Source organism: Lutra lutra, chromosome 5 (genome assembly GCF_902655055.1).
Source record: "Lutra lutra chromosome 5, mLutLut1.2, whole genome shotgun sequence".
NCBI lineage: Eukaryota > Metazoa > Chordata > Mammalia > Carnivora > Mustelidae > Lutra > Lutra lutra.
In genome coordinates, this window is record NC_062282.1 from 89,210,861 (window position 1) to 89,232,258 (window position 21,398).

Here is a 21,398-nt window from a genome sequence, read left to right on the forward strand (position 1 = left end):
CGTGGCTTTGAAATTATATGCAGGGGATTGGGGGGGGCAAATATACTACAGTAATATAAATGTGTTTTATCTTCCATATGATTTTCTTAATAACATTGCCTTATCTCTAATTGATTTTATGTAAGAATATAGTTTGCAATACATACAACCCACAAGATATGTGCTGATTGACTGTCTTACCAGTAGAGCTTCTGGTCAACAGCAGTCTGTCAGCAGTTAAGTTTTGGGGAAGTCAAAAGTTGTACACAGTTTTTAGCTGTGTGGGAAAGGGGCCATGGCCTCTAAACTCCACTGTGTGCACTGTGTATATCACAGCAGTGTCAGCTGTAGTGATCATGGTGAACCTTACATTCCTCGTACTTATCTTACAACCAGAAGTCTGTACCTTTGACTATCCTCATCGAATTTCTCCTCCCTCCCGCCCCCTACCCACTGCCTCTGATGCTGAGGAAATATTTTTACAGGAGAAAGCCAACTAATACATACAGAAAAGAATGGATAGGACGAGGAAATCACCATTCTGCAACTACAGATGAAGTAACAGGCTGTATTAAGAATCATCAGGGTGGATGAAATCATTAGGCAGATGGCTGCTAGACAGATTTTCCCGTGGGTTACCGCACAGATGACCTGCCAGTAACATACGAGGTTGAGGTAGGGGAGGTGCACCATTATAATGGGGAAATCTGGCTGACATCACCTTAACACAGAGAAAAACTATCTGGAATAATGGGACACCTGGTGGGATGATGAGGGAATTACAGTCTTCTCCATGATGGATTTTTTTTTTTTTTTTAAGATTATTTATTTATTTATTTATTTATTTGACAGAGATCACAAGTAGGCAGAGAGACAGGCAGAGAGAAGGACGGGGAAACAGGCTCCCTGCTGAGCAGAGAGCCCAATGTAAGGCTCCATCCCAGGACCCTGGGATCATGACCTGAGCCAAAGGCAGAGAATTTAACCCACTGAACCACCCAGGTGCCCCTCTGTGATGGATTCTTAACTAAGAAATGTTCAAGGGAAACCTTAGTCTGGATTTCTAATTTGAAGTTCAAGGGAAGTGCAGAGGACAAAGGAACAAATTAAATGAAACCACCAGGAAAAAGTAAAATAAATTTAGAAAATGAACATTTTATAATACATCTAGCCTGGTTTCTTCAAAAAGTCAAAGAGAGTAAGTAGTGATTCTTGCAGCTTAATTGAGTTAAGAGTCCTAACAGAATGCCTTCTGTTGTCTCTGATTGAAGACATTAGTTTGAACAAATGAGCTTTATAAGGTGGGAAAATGTGAATGTGAACTAGGTATTAAGGAATTATTGTTTATTTTTTAAAACATGGTAGTACTGGGACGCCTGGGTGGCTCAGTTGGTTAAGCCGCTGCCTTCGGCTCAGGTCATGATCCCAGCGTCCTGGGATCGAGTCCCACATCAGGCCCCTTGTTCTGTGGGGAGCCTGCTTCTCCCTCTGCCTCTGCCTGCCACTCTGTTTGCCTGTGCTCGCTCTCTCTCTCTCTCTCTCTGACAAATAAATAAATAAAATCTTAAAAAAAAAAAAACATGGTAGTACTAAGTATTTTAGCTGTATATGAGAATCCCCTCATTGTAAGAGATACATGCTGCACTAATATTCAAGGATAGCATGTTACAATGTTTCTAACAAATTTTAAATGGCAAAGGAAGGGAATATGTGTAAACAGTTGCTGGGTTTGGTGGTGGATGTATGGGTACTGTACCCTTCTTGCCACAATTCTGTGTACTTGAATTTTTTTCACAATTATGTTAAACAGAAATCACCTCCAAGCTTCCAGCTTTTCATTGCTGTTCCACATTGAGGACCCAGAAGCCCTATGCCTATATCTTCTCCAGGGCTTTGCTGCTTCCCTGGTGGCTGGAGATCCTGGGTGGTAGGCACCCCATTGAGCCTTCCAAGCCAGTATGCTCTTTGCATCCCTGACCTCCCACATACTGAGTTAGGTATGAGTACAGAAGCAGGGATTGGATGGAAAAGTATGGGGAGATCAGTTGGGCAGAGTGGGTTCAGGACTTCTCAAATGCAGCACATCCCTTTCCACCCACAGAGACACTCAAAGACAATTTTCCAGGGCAGGACACCTGGAGCAGAGCCTAGAAAGCCTGTTCCTGTGTGAAGATCCCTGGCCAGGGGCTGAGGGAAGCACCCTGCCTCTGCCCAGCTCTCAGCTGCTAAGCTGCTGCTCCCCTCCCTCATGTTCCAAGTCCTGAGCATTTTCTCCACTGATTGGTGGTTATAACCTCCTAGATGCCTCTCTTGTCTCTTCCCGCTTTCCCAAGTCAAAAACAAACCAAAGGGGCGCCTGGGTGGCTCAGTGGGTTAAGCCTCTGCCTTCGGCTCAGGTCATGATCTCAGGGTCCTGGGATTGAGTCCCGCATGGGGCTCTCTGCCCAGTGGGGAGCCTGCTTCCTCCTCTCTCTCTCTCTCTCTCTGCCTGCCTCTCTGCCTAGTTGTGATCTCTGTCAAATAAATAAATTCTTTCAAAAAAAAAAAAAGGCACACAAAAACAGTGCTTTTTGTGCTCACTCTTCCTCCTTAGTAGTTTCATTCATTTTTTTCAACTCCTTTCAGTAAACCAGATGCTGGAGAGAGGATCTCTCCACTGAGCTTTGGTTTAAATTTCTGTCCATTCCTCTCACCTTTGCTAATGCTTTGTCTTGCCCCTTCCTTTCTTCTGAATCTTAAGTAGTAACTAACACTATTGATCTCTTACTGTGTGTCAAAAACATGCTTCTGGCACATTATGTGCCTTGGCTGATTGAATCACACCTAATAAAATAATCTACATGTTATGGAAGAGGAAACTGAGGCACAGTGAGGCTCAGTAACTTATGCAAGATCAAATCTAAGATCTGGCTACTCTTCTCAGTAGTTTTATATTTATGCATTAGTTTATCTGGAAAATAATTGAGTTCCTACTCTGTGCCATGTATTATTGTAGACACTGGAATAGAGCACTGAAGAAAGCAGGGTACCTATCTTCACAGAGCTTTCATACCTCTGTCAAAGAGAAATAATAACCAAATAGTTAGAATATATAAAGAAGGTATGCATCAGAAATGTTAACCAGATGGTAGTAACAGGAGGGTGTACAGGAAGTCCTCTTGGAGGAGCTGCACCCTGTCACTAAAAAATGTATTTTTATCTGTATTTTTCAATAGGTACTCTGTTTTCTTACTTCAAACAGTAAAACCTATTAAAAAAGTGATCAACTTTTCCTCCTAGAAATGTGATGCTTTATGCATATTTAAGGCTGTAAAATTATTTTTTTTCCTTCCCTTTTGTCTCCAAGGCAACATACTTTACTCTACCATATGCTGTCCTACTTGCTTTTCATAATATTTATTTTGGAGACCTTACCACATCCATACTTCAAAAGCCTCACTTTGTTTTTACAGTTGCCTATGTTCTCGTCAATATGAATGCACCATTGTTTATTTAATCAGTCCCCCTGCCAGAGGTGCTTAGGTTTGTTCTAGTCTCTAGTTGTTAGAAACAGTGCTGCAGTAAATAACCCTGTACACCAGGAGTTGGCAAACCATTTCTACAAAGGGCCAGATAGTAAATATTTTAGGCTGTGTAGGCCATATGGACTCCGTCACAGCTATTCAACTCTGCTGTTACAGCATAAAGGGGACCCGAGACAATGTATAAGCAAACAGGTGTGGCTGTTTTACAATAAAACCTTATTTGCAAAAGCAGACATTGGACTCAATGTGGCCATTGGTTAATGCCTGTTATTCATCATTTTAAATGTTGGATTGTCTCCACAGGATAAATTGCTAGAAGTAAGAATGTCCATGACTTTCTAATTGTGATAGATTCTACCAAATTACCTTTCACTGAGATTGTACCCATTTGCTTTCCCACCAGCAATATACCAGAGTACCTGTTTCTCCAACACTTGACCAATTTAGTATGTTCACACAAACCTTGAGGATTTTGCCAGTTCCATAGGTAGGAAATGTCAGCATAGTTTTGATTTCAGTCTCTCTCCTTAGGAATGCAGATGAGCCAATAGAAGAACCATTTGCTTTCTATTGCCTAATGGATCTTTTTTTTTTTTTAAAGATTTTATTTATCTATGATAGAGAGAGCAAGAGAGGGAACACAAGCAGGGAGGAAGCTGGAGAAGGAGAAGCAGGTGTCCTGTTGAGCAGGGAGCCCAACATGAGGCTTGATCTCAGGATACTGGGATCATGACCCAAGCCCAAGGCAGATGCTCAACAACTGAGCCACCCTGGCGCCCCCTAATGGGTCTTTTTTTTTTTTTAAGATTTTATTTATTTATTTGACAGAGATAGAAAGCACACAAGCAGGAGGAGTGGCAGGCAGAGAGAGAGAGAAGAAACAGCAGACCCCCCACCAAGCAGGGAGTCTGATGCAGGGCTCAATCCTAGGACCCTGGGACTGTGACCTGAGGTGAAGGCAGATGCTCAATGACCAAGCCACCCAGGCGCCCCTCTAATGGGCCTTTTTTTTTTTTAAGATTTTTTATTTATTTATTTGACAGAGAGAAATCACAAGTAGGCAGAGAGGCAGGCAGAGAGAGAGGAGGAAGCAGGCTCCCTGCTGAGCAGAAAGCCCGACGCGGGGCTTGAACCCAGGACCTGGGATCATGACCTGAGCCAAAGGCAGCGGCCCAACCCACTGAGCCACCCAGGCGCCCCCCTAATGGGCCTTTTTAACATCAACTTCTATAAGCTCTTAATTTAATGGGAAGATAAACCTTTTTGTGTGGTATGTTGGAGATAATTTTCCCAGTTTGTTATTTATCTTTAGACTTGACCTAATTTTTTTTTTTTAACAAAAAGGTTTTGTTTGTATAGAGTTGTATTAGTGGATCTATTATTTTGTGGATCCTGCATTTTGTATAATAGTGAAAAGATCTGGGCGCCTGGGTGGCTCAGTGGGTTAGGCCACTGCCTTCGGCTCAGGTCATGATCTCAGGGTCCTGGGATCGAGTGCTTCCCTCTCTCTCTCTCTCTGCCTGCCTCTCTGTCTACTTGTGATCTCTCTCTGTCAAATAAATAAATAAAATCTTTAAAAAAAAAAAAAAGATCTACCACATCCCAAGGCTATAATGAATTCTTCCCATATTGTTATTGTATTTCATATTTTGTATTTCAAACTTGAATCTATTTGGAATTAAGCCAGGTATAAATTAAGGATCCATTTTCTTTCTTTCCGAACATTAGCAAGTTGACTCTGTGGCATTTAGTAAATACTTTACCCAAATAGTGATTTTGGTAGAGTATTTCATTTGAAATACTCTAGTATTTGAAATACTCTAGTGATTTCATTTGACACGTTCATGATATATTAAAATGCTCTATACGTATGTCTTTTTCTGGAACTTTATGTTCCACTGATTTACCTTAACATTCATGTACCAGGATCATGTTTTAGTTACTAAAGCTTTATGGTATGGTTTGGTATCTGGTAAGGCTAATTGCCCCCTACCACCACCACCTCAGTCCTGCAATTTGTCTTTATTTTTAAGGTTTTCTTTGATAATCCTGCTAATTTCTTATATAATCTTTAGAATCTTCTTGCCTAGATTTTTTTTGTAACTTTATTTGGGTTAATTTGTAGTTTAATCTAAGGAGAATTGACAGATTTAAGATATATTGTATCCTCCTCTCCATGAAATTGGTACAAATTTCCATTTGTTCAAGAGTTTTCTTCATACAAGTCTTGTACATTTCTTATTTGTTCTCAAGTGGGTTAACTTTTTGTTATTGTTGCTTTGTAAGATCTTTTCTTCCATCTCATTTTCTGACTGCTGTCTATTTTTGTGTATCAATTTCTTTACCCTGCTACTGAATTCTACTCTTCATAAGTGATGCTTTTTTAATTTATTTTCTAGGATTTTCCAGGAATATACTCACATCATTTGGAGATCATGATCTTTTTAGTTCTTTTCCACTTTAATACCTGTAATCTTTCTTCTTTAATTAACAAAGTTCAGTCCTTCTGGTAGAGTGGTAATAGTGGTAAAGGTGAGCATCCCTGCTGTTTCCTATCTGGAGTTCTAAAGCTTCTAGTGTTTCCCCATAAAATGCAATGCTAGCTTTTGAAGTAAGAGTTGTATTTTATCATTGTAGGTAATTTAATTTGATTGTTTTTATTAAAAATAGATGCTGACTTTGTGAAATGCCTTTTATGTAATTGTGAAAATGATGATTTTCTCTTGATGTCTATCGATATATATCTTTAATATTGCATTATGTGTCTGGCTCAGTGATATTGATTTCTCAATATGACAGCATTCTTGTATTCGTGGGATAAATTTTACTTCATTGTGATGTAATATTCTGTTACTATGCTGCTAGGTTTTGTTTCTTAATATCTTATTTTAAACTTTCCATAAATATCCATAAGACTATCTGTACTTTTTTATTTGTTTGTTTGCATAGTCTTTGTCAGGTCTTGATGTCAATGTTATGGTTGCTTTATAAAAATAAATTCTCCATTTGTATTCTATGATCTGAATCAGCCTAATAGCACTGGAATTATTTTAACTTAGATAGCTTCACAAACTTGCCCTGTGAAACCATCTAGGACTGATGTCTTTTTAGGGGGGCAGTTCTTTGACAATTTCCTACACTACTTGTATAGAAATTGATCTACTTAAACTTCTGAATTTTTCTGGGGTCAACCTTAGAAGGGTATCCATCTCATCTTATTTATGTGGAATAAGAAGTCTCTAATTATTCTTTGAATTTTCTCTGTGTTTATTTTGTGTAAGCAGTTTTTCTATCTTTTAGGCTCTGTTTTTGAGGGAGAGGGGAGCGTGTGGGCTAGTTAACAGTTACTCTGTTCTATTAGTTTTTAAATAGATTTATTTTCCTTCTTCATTTATCGACATATTTAAGAATACAAATTTGCCTCTGGGTATTTTAGTTCAGAGTTTCCCACCCCAGAGCTATGGACATTTGAGGCCAGGTACTTATTTGTGATAAGGGCTTTCTCACACATCTTGTTTAGCAGCATCCCTGATCGCTGTCTACTGGAGGCCATTTGCATCCCCATCCGCAGCAATGCATCAGAAATGTCCTTGGATATTGCCAAGGTCCCCTTGTGGGGGGCAAATTTGTCATAGTCGAAAACCACAGTATTAGCTGTGTATACCCTAAGCTTGTTCACTATATTCAAAAATTTAGCTTTGTATTTTTATGTGACCCAATTGTTATTTAAGATAAATTTTAAAACAGGAATTCTGAGTGACTCTTGTTGTTTCTGGTGGATCTTACAAATTATTTGAAGTCCTTCTCCCTAATTTTACTGAAAGTGAAGTCCAAGTCTGTGGTTTTATGATCCATTTTCCTTTCAGATGATTTGCTAGATTACAAAGGAGAAGTGTTAAACTGATAGAGGCATTGCTGTAGGAAGTTAATATTTACTCAACACAATATATTCTAAGACTTTCAAAGCATCTTATGTGGACTATTTCATTTAACTCTTGCATTAACTCCTGCCTGATCCGTAATATCTCCAGATTCTAGATGGGAGAAGTCTCAAAATAACTTGCCAAAAATTTCTTAGCAAATTAGTGGAGTATAAATATGTCTTTAGTCTCTAGTTCATGGAAACAGCTCTGTTTTGTGGGGACAGGTGGAGTATAAGGTGGGCAAGGGAAGCATTAGGTGAAACCCCCTGCTAATTGGTTGTTCCAGAGTGGCTTGTGTTTGAAGCATGGAAACAAATTTAAGTTGTAACTCTTCTTGCCTCCTGTGGAAAAGGCTTTCCTGGGTGGGGCAGAAAAGCACCCAAGAGTAGCGTATTTGAAATGGAATGCAGTTTTCCACTCCTGTTTGTGTGCCTACCTTTGTGAGGACCCTGGAACATCCCAGAAGAAGATGTGCCTGGGGTTACAGCAACAGCCAAAGTTCCTAGGAAGGAGCTAGTTAATACACATGCATGGAAAGAGATCCAGTGCATTCTGTCTTGGTGTGCTAAATACCCTTTGTTTGTGCAGCTTGAGTTTGATAAATACATTTAGAAGCTTAATAACTTTAACTGTTTCTTGTGTTTTAAAAGCCATGTTTTGGAATAGCTCTGATAAACTTCACTTGTGTCTTTGTGTTGCATTAATGGCTTTGGTGGGAAGCTAAAACAAAATCTAGCCAGATTTCTTTTAGCTGGCTTTTATTATTTTTTTTCCTGGCTTTTAATTTCTCACTTGCAATACCCATAAATTTCCCAATAAAGTAGTTTTTCAAGATTTATGAGCTTTAAGTAACCAGTTTTTTCAAATGGTCTTTTAAAATGGTGAAATGTGATCTCCTAAAATGTCAGTATTAACACAGACTGACAGAAGAGGGTTCTTTACTCACAAGAAAATGTTTTTAAAAAGATTTATGTTTTTAAATGTCTTAAAGGGGCTTATGTTGATGCATGGAACATTCCAATCGAATGAGATTTTTTCATTAATTTTTTTTTAGGCTTTATTTATTTGACAGAGGGAGAGGGAGCTCATGTGCACAAGGAGCAGCAGGCAGAGGGAGAGGGAGAAGAGGGACAGACTTTACTAACTTTACTAACTTAGGCTTTACTAACTGAGCCACCCAGGCATCCCAAATGGGATTTCATCATGGAGTCTGTGATGAAAACTTTAAAGCGTCTCAGTATTACCGAAAAACCCAAATTCAGCTGCCACACTCTGGAAAAGCCAATACTCAAGAGCACAAGTTGTGATTGGGAAGGAATATGAGCTTTATTCAGGAGGCTGGCCACTTAGGGAGAAGGAGGACTCTTCTCCAAAAACCAACTCTGAGGGTTCTGCCTGGCCCAGAGATTTTTTTTTTTTTTTAAGATTTATTTACTTATTTGACAGAGAGAGATCACAAGTAGGCAGAGAGAGAGAGAGAGAGAGAGAGGGAAGCAGGCTCCCTGCTGAGCAGAGAGCCAGATGCAGGGTTTGATCCCAGGACCCTGAGATCATGACCTGAGCTGAAGGCAGAGGCTTAACTCACTGAGCCACCCAGGTGCCCCTGGCCCCGAGATTTTTAATGGAAGTTTAGGGAAGTTAATCAGTGAAAGAGGAACTCTATGTAACACTTCTTGATCACATGCAGACTCCATGGGGACAGCTGCAGACTCTCTTACATCATGGTGCTCACAGGTTGTGGATTGGTTCCCCAGTGCGAGGTTGTACGAGAGGGTCATGGAGGAAACAATGCATGATCTATAGATATACAAAGAAAGGCTTAGTTCATCCATCCCACAGGTTAAAGGTGCTTGTTAAAACTTAGAGGACTATTAAGCTGGCCAGAGGAGGGTAGAGACAGCAGCTTCATCAACTCAAAATGTCTGTATAGCATCAAGGAAAAACGTCCTCACTATTACCTTTTTCACACATGCATTTGAGGAAATGGTCTTAAAAGGAAATTCAGAAGCATATGTATGGAGGATAAGCCAACTGCAAGGATTCAAAGGGAAAGAGAGGAAAATGTTCTTCAAAAAAATTTTTTTGGAGATGTCACTGACACAGGTTTTTCCACTTCCAAGAAACTTGTTTTTCTTTGTGTTGCCTTTACTTAATAATTTTGCTATCTTTACATTTTTAAGTAATTGACTTTAGAAAATAATTGCACCCTTGAAGATAGATTCAAATGTGAGATTACTCCTCAGGTTTTAGCTGCACCTGCTGACTTGGTAGATAGGACATAACGGGACCTCTACATTTGAAACAATCAGAAAAGCTTTATAGCCTTGATTGGCATTATCCTGTTGTATCAGGAGAGGGAGCCCTAAGTCCACTGCAGTAAATTAACACTTGCCCTTTATGCAACAATGAGTGGGGCAGGGAAGGTTGCTCTCAAACATTGTTATTACCATATCCAGAAAATAGGTAGATGGAGAGGTAGGTAGGTGGAGAAATAGATTGATGAGTGAATAAAGATCTTGATCAAATATTTTGAGAACATTTAAACCTTCATCAAAGATTACTGGCAGGATTTGCTAGTTTTACTCATTTCTAAAATACCAGTATGTCAAAATGAACATAACATAAAGTCTTGATTTGCATTTTCCTGATTATTAATAATTTTTTAAATTTTGCTTATTGGATATAAGTATAGATAAAAGATACTTAACATATTTAATGTTTAACTTTAAATCCTAAAATTAATTTTATATGCTTTAAGTTACCTTTCAGAACTAGATATTAAATTTAAAATATCTAACTAATATCTCAATAAAAAATCTTTCCCTTCCCTGTACTCAGAAAGTTGATTGCTTATATTTGCTGCTATTATGTTTTGTTCTTGAATTTAAGTCTACTCCAGTGGAGTAGACTATGTATACAGTGTGCGTTATGGGCTGAGCTATGTCCACCCAAAATTCATATATTGAAGCCCTAACCCTCAGTTTCTCAGACTGTGAAGGTACTTGGAAACACGGTCATGAAAGAGGTTAACTAAGGTTAAAGGGGGCATCTGGGTGAAACCCTAATCGGTCTAATTTCCATCCTTATTACAGGAAATTTGGGCATACGAGGGGACCCCAGGGATGCCTGAGGAGTGCACAGGGGAACCACCACGTGAAGACACAGCCAGAAGGCAGCCATCTGCAAAGAGAATCCAGGCCTGCCCACACCTTGACCTTGGACTTCCAGACTCCAGAACTGTGAGAAAAATTTCTGTCCTTTAAACCACCTGGTCCATGGTAATTTGCTAGAACAGCAAATGGAAAACTCATCCAGTGGGAGATGGGGATTTTACTTTGTTTTGACATGGAAAAATCATTGGTTCCAATTCTGTTTACTGAACAGTCCCTCCTTTCCTCACTGATCTGTCATGACTCTTTGGTCCTCTATCAAAGTGCCACATCATATGGGCCAATTTGTAGACACTTTATTCTATATCTCCCACTGATCAGTCTATCCCTGTGAGAGGGCTGTGTTTTCTTACTTGCTACAGCTTCATTGTAAGTCCTGACAGCTGGTAGGGAAAGGCCTCCCACCTTCTTCTTTAAAGGGACTTTGCTATTTTTGACCACTTACACTTTCCTATGAAGTTTAGAATCAGCTTGCCAGGTGTCACTAGAAATCACACTGGGATTTTAACTGTATCTGCATTAAAGCCAAAGAACCGCAGAGTAATGATATTTTGTAATTAAAGAATGATCTCCAAGGGAAAGTACTTCCTTTTTGGATCCACGGATGGCATGGACTGAAATCCTGGTTCTGTCCACGTGGTGGCACCACAAACCGAAAAATCTGATTTTCGCAGTGGGCCAGAGGCTCTCAGAACACACAATTCAATGTTCACCTTATTTAGTAAATACCAGAACGGTTTGGAGGGTAGACCTGAATTTCATATGGAATATTCCACAGTCCATCGAGTGAGGAAATACATTTGGCAAAAATACAGACAAGAGGATATGGTAACTAAAGACGTGAAATAGTAATGAAAAATACCCTGACAATCTGTGCTTCACAGTCCTTTTCTCTCAGAAGGCCATAGACAAATGAAAAAGTTCACTATCCACCAATAAAAGAAGGGTGTGGTGTAAAATGCTCTTGGAAGTTCAGGTGGTCTTTTCTAACCAGCAAGCCTGAGGCAGGGTAGTGAACAGGTCTGCATCCATCTGGGGAGCAAAGGTCACCCCCAGGGTTATTAAAGGGGAGGATTATGTAAATCTTCATTTCTACCCCCACCCCCACCCCCCTATCAGCCCTGATCATCTTGGGAGTGAAGTCTACTTTCACTTAGGAGAAACATGCCTGTGCTTGCCCTCAGCTGTTCAAAGAATCAAAAAGCCTTTCCCTTTCTACTCAGTAATGCCAGTGAAGCCTCCTTCCTCCCTTAGGCTGGAAGTGTTTGACACAGAATGTCTCTGAAAATGCTTGTTTCATCCATGCCGTGGATACCTCAGCTTGGTAGTGGGCTGGAGGAAACCCTTTTTGTAAGTACCTTCCAGGGGTTCATCTAACCCAGTAATGTCACTAGCATTGGCATTTAGTATCAAAAAATAGTTGAGCACATCTTGTTAACTGGGACAAAAAGATGTGTCTACCGCTCAGTAACATACCTTGGGTGGTCTCCTAACAGACACATGGAACCGTTCACTAAACCCCTGTTTCCTCGTCTGTAAAGTGGGAACAGCAGTATTTCCCAGTCAGAATCGTTGCAGGATGACAGAGGCATTTCAGAAACCTATACACGGTGCCTTGTACCCTAGCGCTCAAGAAATGTTAACACTGTTGGCACTAGAGCAAGATGAAAAGGTGTTCGTGGGTCAGCCAAGATGAAGAGTAGAATCTGGGACTGGGAACTGAGCCATGTTGTGGCTCATTAGCCTCTGATCCTCCCTTCATGCTACCAATGCCCCTCAGGGGAGGAGGCCTTGCATTCCCTCCCCCAGCACCAGGGCAGCCAGGTGACTTCCTGAGCCTTTAAAGGACGCATTGTGCATAACCCCTTCCAAATAAGAAGTGAGAGATGACTTCGATGGTAAACCATAATTAGCGCCAGGAGCGCTTTTAACACAACTTCCTACAGTATTATTCATGAGGGCCAAGGTAGGAAAACAGCCTGTGCCCCTCAACAGATGAATAAAGAAATCATGGTTTGTGTATACAATAGAATATTCCTCAGCCTTAAGAAGGAAGGAAGTCCTCCCATTTGAGACTACAGTGATAAAGAGGGTATGATGCTAATGAAATCAGAGAAAAGACCATACTGCATGGTGTCACTCAGGTAGAGTCTAGCAACAAGTCTAACTCATGGAAACAGTAAAATCACTGTTTTCAGGGACAGGGGTGGGGCGGGGGAATTGGAGATAAGTTGTGAAATGGTACTAACTTTCAGTTACAAGATGAATAAGGTCGAAGTCCTAACGTGTAGTATGGTGACTCTAGCTGACAATAGTGTATGACTGAAATTTGCTAGGAGAGTAAATCTTAAAAGAGTTGTTTCCAAAAACGAGTGAATATCTGAGGTGATGGATTTGTTCCTCGATTTTAAATATGTTTTAATTTGTCAGTTATATCTCAGTAAAGCTTAAAATAATGTAGAAAACAATGTCATCAGCAAATGCTCTCATTGATATAATACCATAATGCAAGATGGGTTTATCGTATTTATGTGGGGTGTAGCTCAGTGGTTTCTGAGTTTGTTGTATCAGTCCAGATTGGCTTATAGAGATGTCTTATACAGGAGACAAATGCTTCAGGCAGTCTGCCCAAAGCTGAGCAGACCAGCTAGAATGGTCACTCATCTCACCTGCTCAGGTTTTGCTGTCCCTGAGTGTGATGGTTTCTCGTGGTCTGTTGCAAAAAAGTCTTGTTAAAACAATGAAAGTAATCTCTTGACATGTATACAAGAATGGGTACAAGAAAGCAAAACACACACACACACACACACACACACACACACACACACACATATTGCCAAACCAAGTATATGTCAGTCGTCTCTAGGGTTTTTGTTCCTCAGCCTTTGCTCCTAGAGCCTATCAGCCCTTTACCTCTGACTGTTTCTATTTTTCTACTTGTGATACAGATGTGAAAGAGAAGCTAAGCCAGGCACTAGGTCAAGTGATAAGTACAGACTCTACTCAGTCATATACTGTTGAGTAGGAAAAGGAGTTCAGTGTGAAATAAATTCAACTTGGATTTATACAAGGTGGCTAGGTGTTTTAAGGGGAGATGGGGAGTGCAGGGCAGGGAGTGGTAAGTGCAGGCTTGTAGAGTCAGAAAAGTGAGAACTTAGAAAAAGCAGGGAGATTTGAGGGGGTTGGTCTATGTGAAAACCATCTGCTTTTGTTAACTGGCCTTCATTGAAGTAAGGTTCTTACCTTCTTACGGACACTAGGAGACAGGCTCTGTCGTCAGGCATTGGCTGGAACAGATACTAATTTGGGGGGCCAGCAGTGAGTTTTCTCAGGCAGGTACTTTGTTGGGGAGAGAGGAGTGTGAGGGGCTGACTTGAGCAGACTTAAGCTGCTGGAGGGGCAGACTTGAGTTCCTTGAAACTATGTTAGTATTTGTTCAAGTATTTATAGACCAAGTTTGAGGCTTAGTTGGGAAAGACTCAGAGGAGCCTGGCTGTGGTTTGAACATGAATAGGATCTTTGTCATGTTAATACTAGTGTTACTAACAGAAAAGGTAATTCCACTACCTCCTTCTACCAGTAGGACAAAGTTGGTACTTCTTGGTAACTTACTGACAATAATTTGACTTTAGAGCTGCCTCAGGATCTCCACAGAATTTGGGAGACAACTGGAGAAATATCTCTCTTGTCCTGAAGGAACTGTTTGTCTTATTTCTGTCCTTTTTCCTCTAAATAATCTTCAAGAACATAAATGGTCAGTTGTGTTTCTCCTGCCTAGCATCCATCTCCTTTCTCCTAGTCAGAACACCATGATAGCCTCTGGTAAACCATGAATTAGTCTGCAGAGAGAAATGGTTAGCCTAGCCCTAGGAGAAGGGAAGCGTGAGACCCCAGCCCAGCCCATCAGAACAGCGCACACCTCTGGCCAAATAGTTCTTCCAAGAGTAGGCTTGAAACCTGACTCAGGCCAGTGGTTAATTCTGAGACTTGTGGAAATGTTGAGAAGGATTCACTCTTGCCAGTCTCCTGCCAGCTGTAAGTACAGTAAGGCTAGAGCTGAGGGCAATTCCACGGGGTATGGGGCCTACAGAGAAGAGCAAGCCATCCAGGACAAGGAGAGGCCAAAACACCAGTGGTATTTCTTAAGCTACAACATCCCGCCACTTTGCATTTGTTTTCTTTTGCTTTGTTTGAGTTTGTCTTGAAGTATTGCAGATATTAAAGAAAGTGTGAAAAATATATAATGAGTATCCATGTACTCACTGGGCAGTTTGTGATAAAAAAAGATTATTAAAAAAATTAAGCTCCTGGGCTTCTTAGTCACATAAGTCAACAAATCTGTTTTGTGTAAGCTAGTTTGAGTTATGGCTGGGTCCTGGCCACAGAGGAGTCCCAGTACACATCCAATAAAGCCTGTCCCAAGATCGGCTAAAAGCATAGTGCAAAAATAAAAATAATAAATTAAATAAATAAATACACAGCAGATCAGTCACAGTTTTAGTTGCAAGTGATGGATCCTATTGAATCTTTTCTTTCTTTCTTTCTCTCTTTCTTTTTTTCTTAACTAAAATTGTGGATTTTTAGAGAAGTTTTAGGTTCACAGCAAAATTGAGGGGAGGTTTCTGAGATTTCCCATAGACTCCACATATGCAGGTCCTCCCCCATTATCCCACCAGAGTGGGACACTTGTCACCTCGATGAGTCTACACTGACACATCATAGTCCCCCCAAAGTCTGTAGTCTATGCTGCAGCTCCCTCTTGGTGTTGTACATTCTGTGACTCTAGACAAATGTATAACATCCTCTATCTATCCTTTTGGTATCATGAGGAGTATTTTTACTTCCCTAGAAGTCCTCTGTGCTCTGCTCATTCCTAGCTTCCCCCTTTCCACAACCCCGGATCATTTTACTGTCTTCATAATTTTGCCTTTTCCAGATGTCATATACTAGGAATCCCATAGTATGTAGCCTTTTCAGCTGGCTTCTCCTGACTAATTAGCGTGCATTTTAGGTTCCTTCATCTAGTACTGGGCTTGATAGCTTATTTCTTATTAGCACTGAGTAAGATTTTGTCGTCTGGGGATATCACAGTTTATCCTTTCAGCTACTGCAGGACATCTTGGTTGCTTCCAAGTTTTGGAAATTATGAATAAAGCTGCTTGTGCAGGTTTTGTGTGGACAGAAGTTTTTAGTTGTTTTGGGTAAATATCAAGGAACATGATTGCTGGATCATATGATAAGGGTATGTTTAGTTTTATAAGAAACTCAAGAGATTTTGTACTTTTTTTTTTTAAGATTTTATTTATTTGACAGACAGAGATCACAAGTAGGCAGAGAGCCAGACAGAGAGAGAGGGGGAAGCAGGCTCCCCACTGAACAGAGAGCCTGATGCAGGGCTTGATCCCAGAACCCCAACATCATGACATGAGCCAAAGGCAGAGGCTTAACCCACTGAGCCACTCAGGTGCCCCTGAAGGCCCATTTTACTCTCATAGAAGTGTTCCTGTTTGACCTACCCCTGAAGGCCATACTTAGAAGCAGAAAACATGAAGCACCCTCAGCTTTGACCTTCTCTCCCCTGGACATCCATGTCTGGTCCATGCTAGAGCCCTACCAGCTGCCTAACAATGGTCTCTCTGCTCTCATGGCACTTTTTAGACCCATCTCACTGACACTCCCACCCACCAGGAGGGGTTTTGTCTGCAGTCAGGGATGCTGGGGCAGGCTTTGGTCCCGTGGCTCAATGCAGCGCTTCTTCTTCTGAGAACCTCATTTAATAGTGGTGGTCCTGCCATGTCTCCAGTCGCTGAGTGTGTGCTTGCTCTCCAGTTTCCAAAACTAGAGATACATACATGAGTGGCAAAACTATTAAAAAAAAAAAAAAGCTCAAGGACTGATTAACAGAAAAACGTGGATCATTGTTATTCTAAAGACAAGAGAATAGTGTCACAGAGTAGGGCAAATTGGGGCTTCCAAAGTAGTGATGATTTTTAGTTTCTCTAATACATTGGTGTTTTTTTAATTATTATGCTCTAAATATTATATATATATGTTTGTGGGTATAAACATAAATATATATGTGTAAACATTCATACGTTTATATGTAAATATGGTATACAAATATATATACACATATACATATACATGATTTATTAAACCTGATATATGTTTATATTTAAGACCAAAAAACTGTGTTTTAGCTCAAAGATTATTCTCTCAGAATGATCCCTACTGCTTTCATTTATTTTCTCAGAAAACGTTTATTGAACTACTTCATCTGACACAACAGGCACTGCTAGAGATAGAGCAGTGAATAAGAAAGACATGGTCTCTGTTCTTATGTCATTATGAAATTATCGCTAAAAGGTAGGGGAACACAAGAATAAACTAATATATGTATGTAAGTATCAGTACTACAGGCTCTGATGAAAATAAATGGGGTAGTAGGAGAGGCATTGAGAGCGAATGGAGGTGTGAATGGGGGTGGGAGGCAGTGTAGGGGTTGATTTTAGAGTGGGATGGTCAAAGAAGGCCTCCCTGAGGAGGAGACATTTAAGAGGAAGCTTGAAGGAGGGATGTGCAGGGCATCTGGGAGAATACAACTGAGTTACTAGGAGGGTCTAATGCAGGGCCTACAGGCAGGGAGGAACTAGAAGTGTTGGAAGATTAGAAAGAAGGCAGTTGTGTTTGGGCTTGAGGGAGGGTGGGAGGAGGCTGGAGGGCACAACAAGGCACACGGGGTAGACCATGAAAAGCCTTCTTAACCGTCTTACCATAAGGGTTGGCGCTTAACTCCCAGACTATAGGGAATTGCTTAAGGATCTCAAGAGGCTGATGTGTGGGATTTATATTTGGAAAATATCACTCTGTCAGCCTTCAAGATATAGTAGTACTATTGAATGACCAGGTTAGGATGAAGAAGGCCAGTAAGTTGCTCAGGCAAGAGATGATGAGCCCTGGAATAAAGGCATGTCCTTGCATGTAAAGAACAGTGGCTAAACTTTATTTAGAATAAATAGCCCATCAGAGCTAAAGATCAGATCATTTTTGTCATTCTCCGTAATAGTATCAAGGTTCACCATGCCCAGGCCCTTTCGTGAGCCTGTCACTTTCCTATGAAATGTACAGAAAAAGATTTTTAGTCATGGGCTTCCTGGTCTTACACCTCAGTCTCATTCTTATACCTTCTCCAGTACTTTCTAAGAACCCCCGTACTTCACTAGAACCAAAGCAAAAGCTCTCCCCAGCCATCAGACTTACTGCCACTAGCAGGGCCACACCGATATGAAGCCCAGGTCAAATATTCAGAAATAGATAGGGATTCAACTGTATACCATTTGGAATAAGGCAGATTTTAATCTGGGACTTCTCAGGAATTTGGTTATATAATTAAAAAGTAATAGCAGGGCACCTGGGTGGCTCAGTTGGCTAAGCGTCTGCCTTTGGCTCAGGTCATGGTCCCAGGTTCCCGGAGATCGAGCCCCACATTGGACTCTCTGTTCAGTGGGAAGTCTGCTTCTCCCTCTGCCTGTCACTTTGCCTACTTGTGCTCTCTCTCTCTCTCTGTCAAAGAAATAAATAAAATCTTAAAAGAAAAAAAAGAAAGAAAGGAAGAAAGGAAGAAAGGAAGAAAGGAAGAAAGAAAGAAAGAAAAGAAAGAAAGAAAGAAAGAAAGAAAGAAAGAAAGAAAGAAAGAAAGAAAGAAAGAGTCAGAGAGCACTTCATAGTCCTGCAGAGGTGAAAAGCACCAGCTCTAGATTCCAGGCACACAGTCTGGGTTTGAAAACAGACTCTGGCACAGACCATACGATGGCAGGCAGGTCGTTGGTGCCTCGATGGCTGTTTCCTCGCCTCCAAATTAGTGTGTAAAACCCATCTTTATGCTTGTTATGAGAATTCAAAAAGAAAACCTGCAGAAGGGGTCTGGGGGGCAGTGGGATGTATGCTTGAGTGTGCAGTTAGCATGAACTATCTTAGCCAGATTCCTCAGGAGCTTTTAATAACATGTATTTCTCTGATGAACTTTGAACACTTTGGAGACCTTTTTACCTTTTCTTACAACATTATCTCTTGAGTTCCATTTTTTTTTTAATTTTTTCGGTGTTCCAGAATTCATTGTTTATGCACCACACCCAGTGCTCCATGCAACATGTGCCCTCCTTAGTACCCACCACCAGGCTTACGGATCCCCCTCCCTCTCCCCAGGTGCCTCAAGGTCATTCAGCAGAGCTCTAGTATATTAGTTCAGGAAAGGTCTGCCCTCAATACTGGCTTGCTGGGGACTTTTAAATACCTGAGGAACTTTCAAAAACTACTAAGGTTTTAGTTAGTTACACCCTCAGATATTTTGCTTTAACTCCTGTGGCCTGGAACCCCAGCATCAGTATTTTGAAAAGCTCCTGAGGAGATTTTAGAGAATGGCTAGAGATAAGAACTGATGATCCATTCAAATCCATTTTTCAAATAAGGAAATTGAGACTCTCTGTGGTAGAATGACTGGCCCAAGCTAGTTCATAATGTCAGCAATGGGGTAGACTGTGAAGACAAAAAGGAGATAGTCTTAAAATTTTGGTAAATTAACCAATAAAAGGAATATATTGTGATGAGAGATATGTTTCCTAAGAGAAAAAAAGAACAGCATGACTTTAGCCTGTTCTCTTGTGAACATGTGTATAAGTAAGCACAGGAAATTTTTTGTAGAGAAATGGGTGTGGCTGGAGCATCACCGGGTTTATTTGAGGCCATCAACCCCTTTTGCCCCACACCCTTCAGCTGTTACTTTCTGGGTGAATGTTCAGTGGTCATCTGAAGCTGAATTGACATCTGAGGTCTATTTCTTGCAGAGGGAAAAAAGGGGACCTGCTTATCAGGGCCCTTTTAGACAGGTGCCTAGCCCTACCCACTCCCATAATATTTGTTTATTGTTTTATTCACCTCCTAGTATTCCTCATAGGAATAGAGTTATATAAGACAGCATCCCAGTTGGGGGGGCAAGTAGGGGCAAGTAGCAGGAGTGAATCTAAAGTATTTACTGTTCTCTGCTTCCCCTAATTTCTCACTCAGCATCAGTGTAGAACGGAGATCATTCGGGGTCTTAATCCAAAGGATTTTTTTCAATTGCCTTGTGTAATTTATCTTTAATTTTTATTTAAATTCAGTTAATTAACATATAGTATATTCTTAGTTTTAGAGGTAGGGTTCAGTGATTCATCAGTCTTATATAGCACATATTATTCATTGCATCATATCTTCCTTCCTTAATGTCCATCGCCCAGTTACCCCATCCCCCAACCCCTTGACTCCAGCAGCCCTCAGTTGGTTTCCTATGATTAAGAGTCTCTTATGGTTTGTCTCTATCTCTGATTTCATCTTGTTTTATTTTTCCCTCCCTTCCCCTATGATCCTCTGTTTTGTTTCTTAAATTCCACGTATGAGTGAGATCATATGATAATTGTCTTTCTCTGATGGACTTATTTCACTTAGCATAATACCCTCCAGTTCCATCCACGTCCTTGCAAATGGCAAGACTTTTCATTTTATTCATGAAGATGCAAAAAGATTTTCAAATTTTTTCATGTTGAATGATTGCTCAAGTTCCCTAGTGTCCATTTATTTTTATCTGAAGGAATAAAAGAGGAAAACACTGGGGGAGGAGGGAGTGTTGTTCAACTGAAGTTGAAGAAAACTTCAAGTCATGTTATCTGATCTGTGTAGCAATTAGGAAAGACTTATGATGAAAAGAGGGAGTGACACTAAAAAGAGAAGTGTATACTGCATATGAAAAGTAGTTTCAAAAACCCTCTTCTGAATGCGACAACTACTTATATTGTTCATATGTACTTAGTAGGATTTGAAGAGAGGTCAGGAATCACCCAATCCATTGTCCTATGAATGAAGAAAGCAAGACCAAGAAGTTGTATTATTTGCCCAAGATGCTAGAATTATTTCTTTTAGATAAAATTGCTTTACACCTATATAACTTTAGGTTGAACATGATTTTCCAGTGCCACATCTTTAAGTAAGACAAGGTGTGCCAATGAAAGACCATGTTCATAAGCTCAGAAAGTAGAAATTCCCTACTTTGTGCTGAAGTTCAAGATTCATTAATAACTCCCCTCTTTCTTACCACCAGCCTTGCCAATGCCCAGACTTAAGAAACTCTAGATAAACGTAGAATTCATGCAGCTCAAAGTCTGCCTGTTGTTTCTCCATCCAAATTAGGAGACCAGTTTACCAAAGAAGGTGGTCATCTGAAACAGTTAAAAAAAAATCTTGGGGTGCCTGGGTGACTCAATGGGTTAAGCCTCTGCCTTTGCCTCGGGTTGTGTTCTCAGGGTCCCGGGATCAAGCCCCGCATCGGGATCTCTGCTCAGCAGGGAGCCTGCTTCCCCACTCCCCACTGTGCCTGCCTCTCTGCCTACTTGTGATCTCTCTCTCTCTCTCTCTCTCTGTGTCAAATAAATAAAATATTAAAAAATAAAAATCTAACTATCTCAACTTTTCATAATTTTCATTTCACTTCTTTAAAGATTTATTTATTTATTTTTTAGAGAGAGGTCCTCCAGATGTGTGGGGATAGAAGGGGGCTAGAGGGAGAGGGAGAGAGAGAATCTCAAGCAGACTCTGAGCTAAGCACAGAGCCTGATGTGGGGCTCAATCTCATGACTCCGAAATCATGACCCAAGCTGAAATCAAGAGTTGGATGCTTAACCAACTGAGCTGTGCAGGTGCCCTAACTTTGCCTGACTTTTAAAAGAATTGTCTTTTTATTCATTCCCAATTTATTTTAATTAAGACAATCT

General features: G+C 40.5%; 1 protein-coding gene across 1 annotated transcript in view; it reads left to right on the forward strand.

The window, feature by feature from the left end:
* The window catches only part of RAB3C (RAB3C, member RAS oncogene family), a 645,683-nt gene that overhangs the window by 229,878 nt on the left and 394,407 nt on the right, over positions 1-21,398 (forward strand). The window contains exon 6 of the mRNA XM_047729420.1: positions 10,519-10,665. Within this exon, the coding sequence (XP_047585376.1) occupies positions 10,549-10,665 (117 nt within the window). The 5' untranslated portion in view covers positions 10,519-10,548. The remainder of the gene's footprint in view (positions 1-10,518; positions 10,666-21,398) is intronic.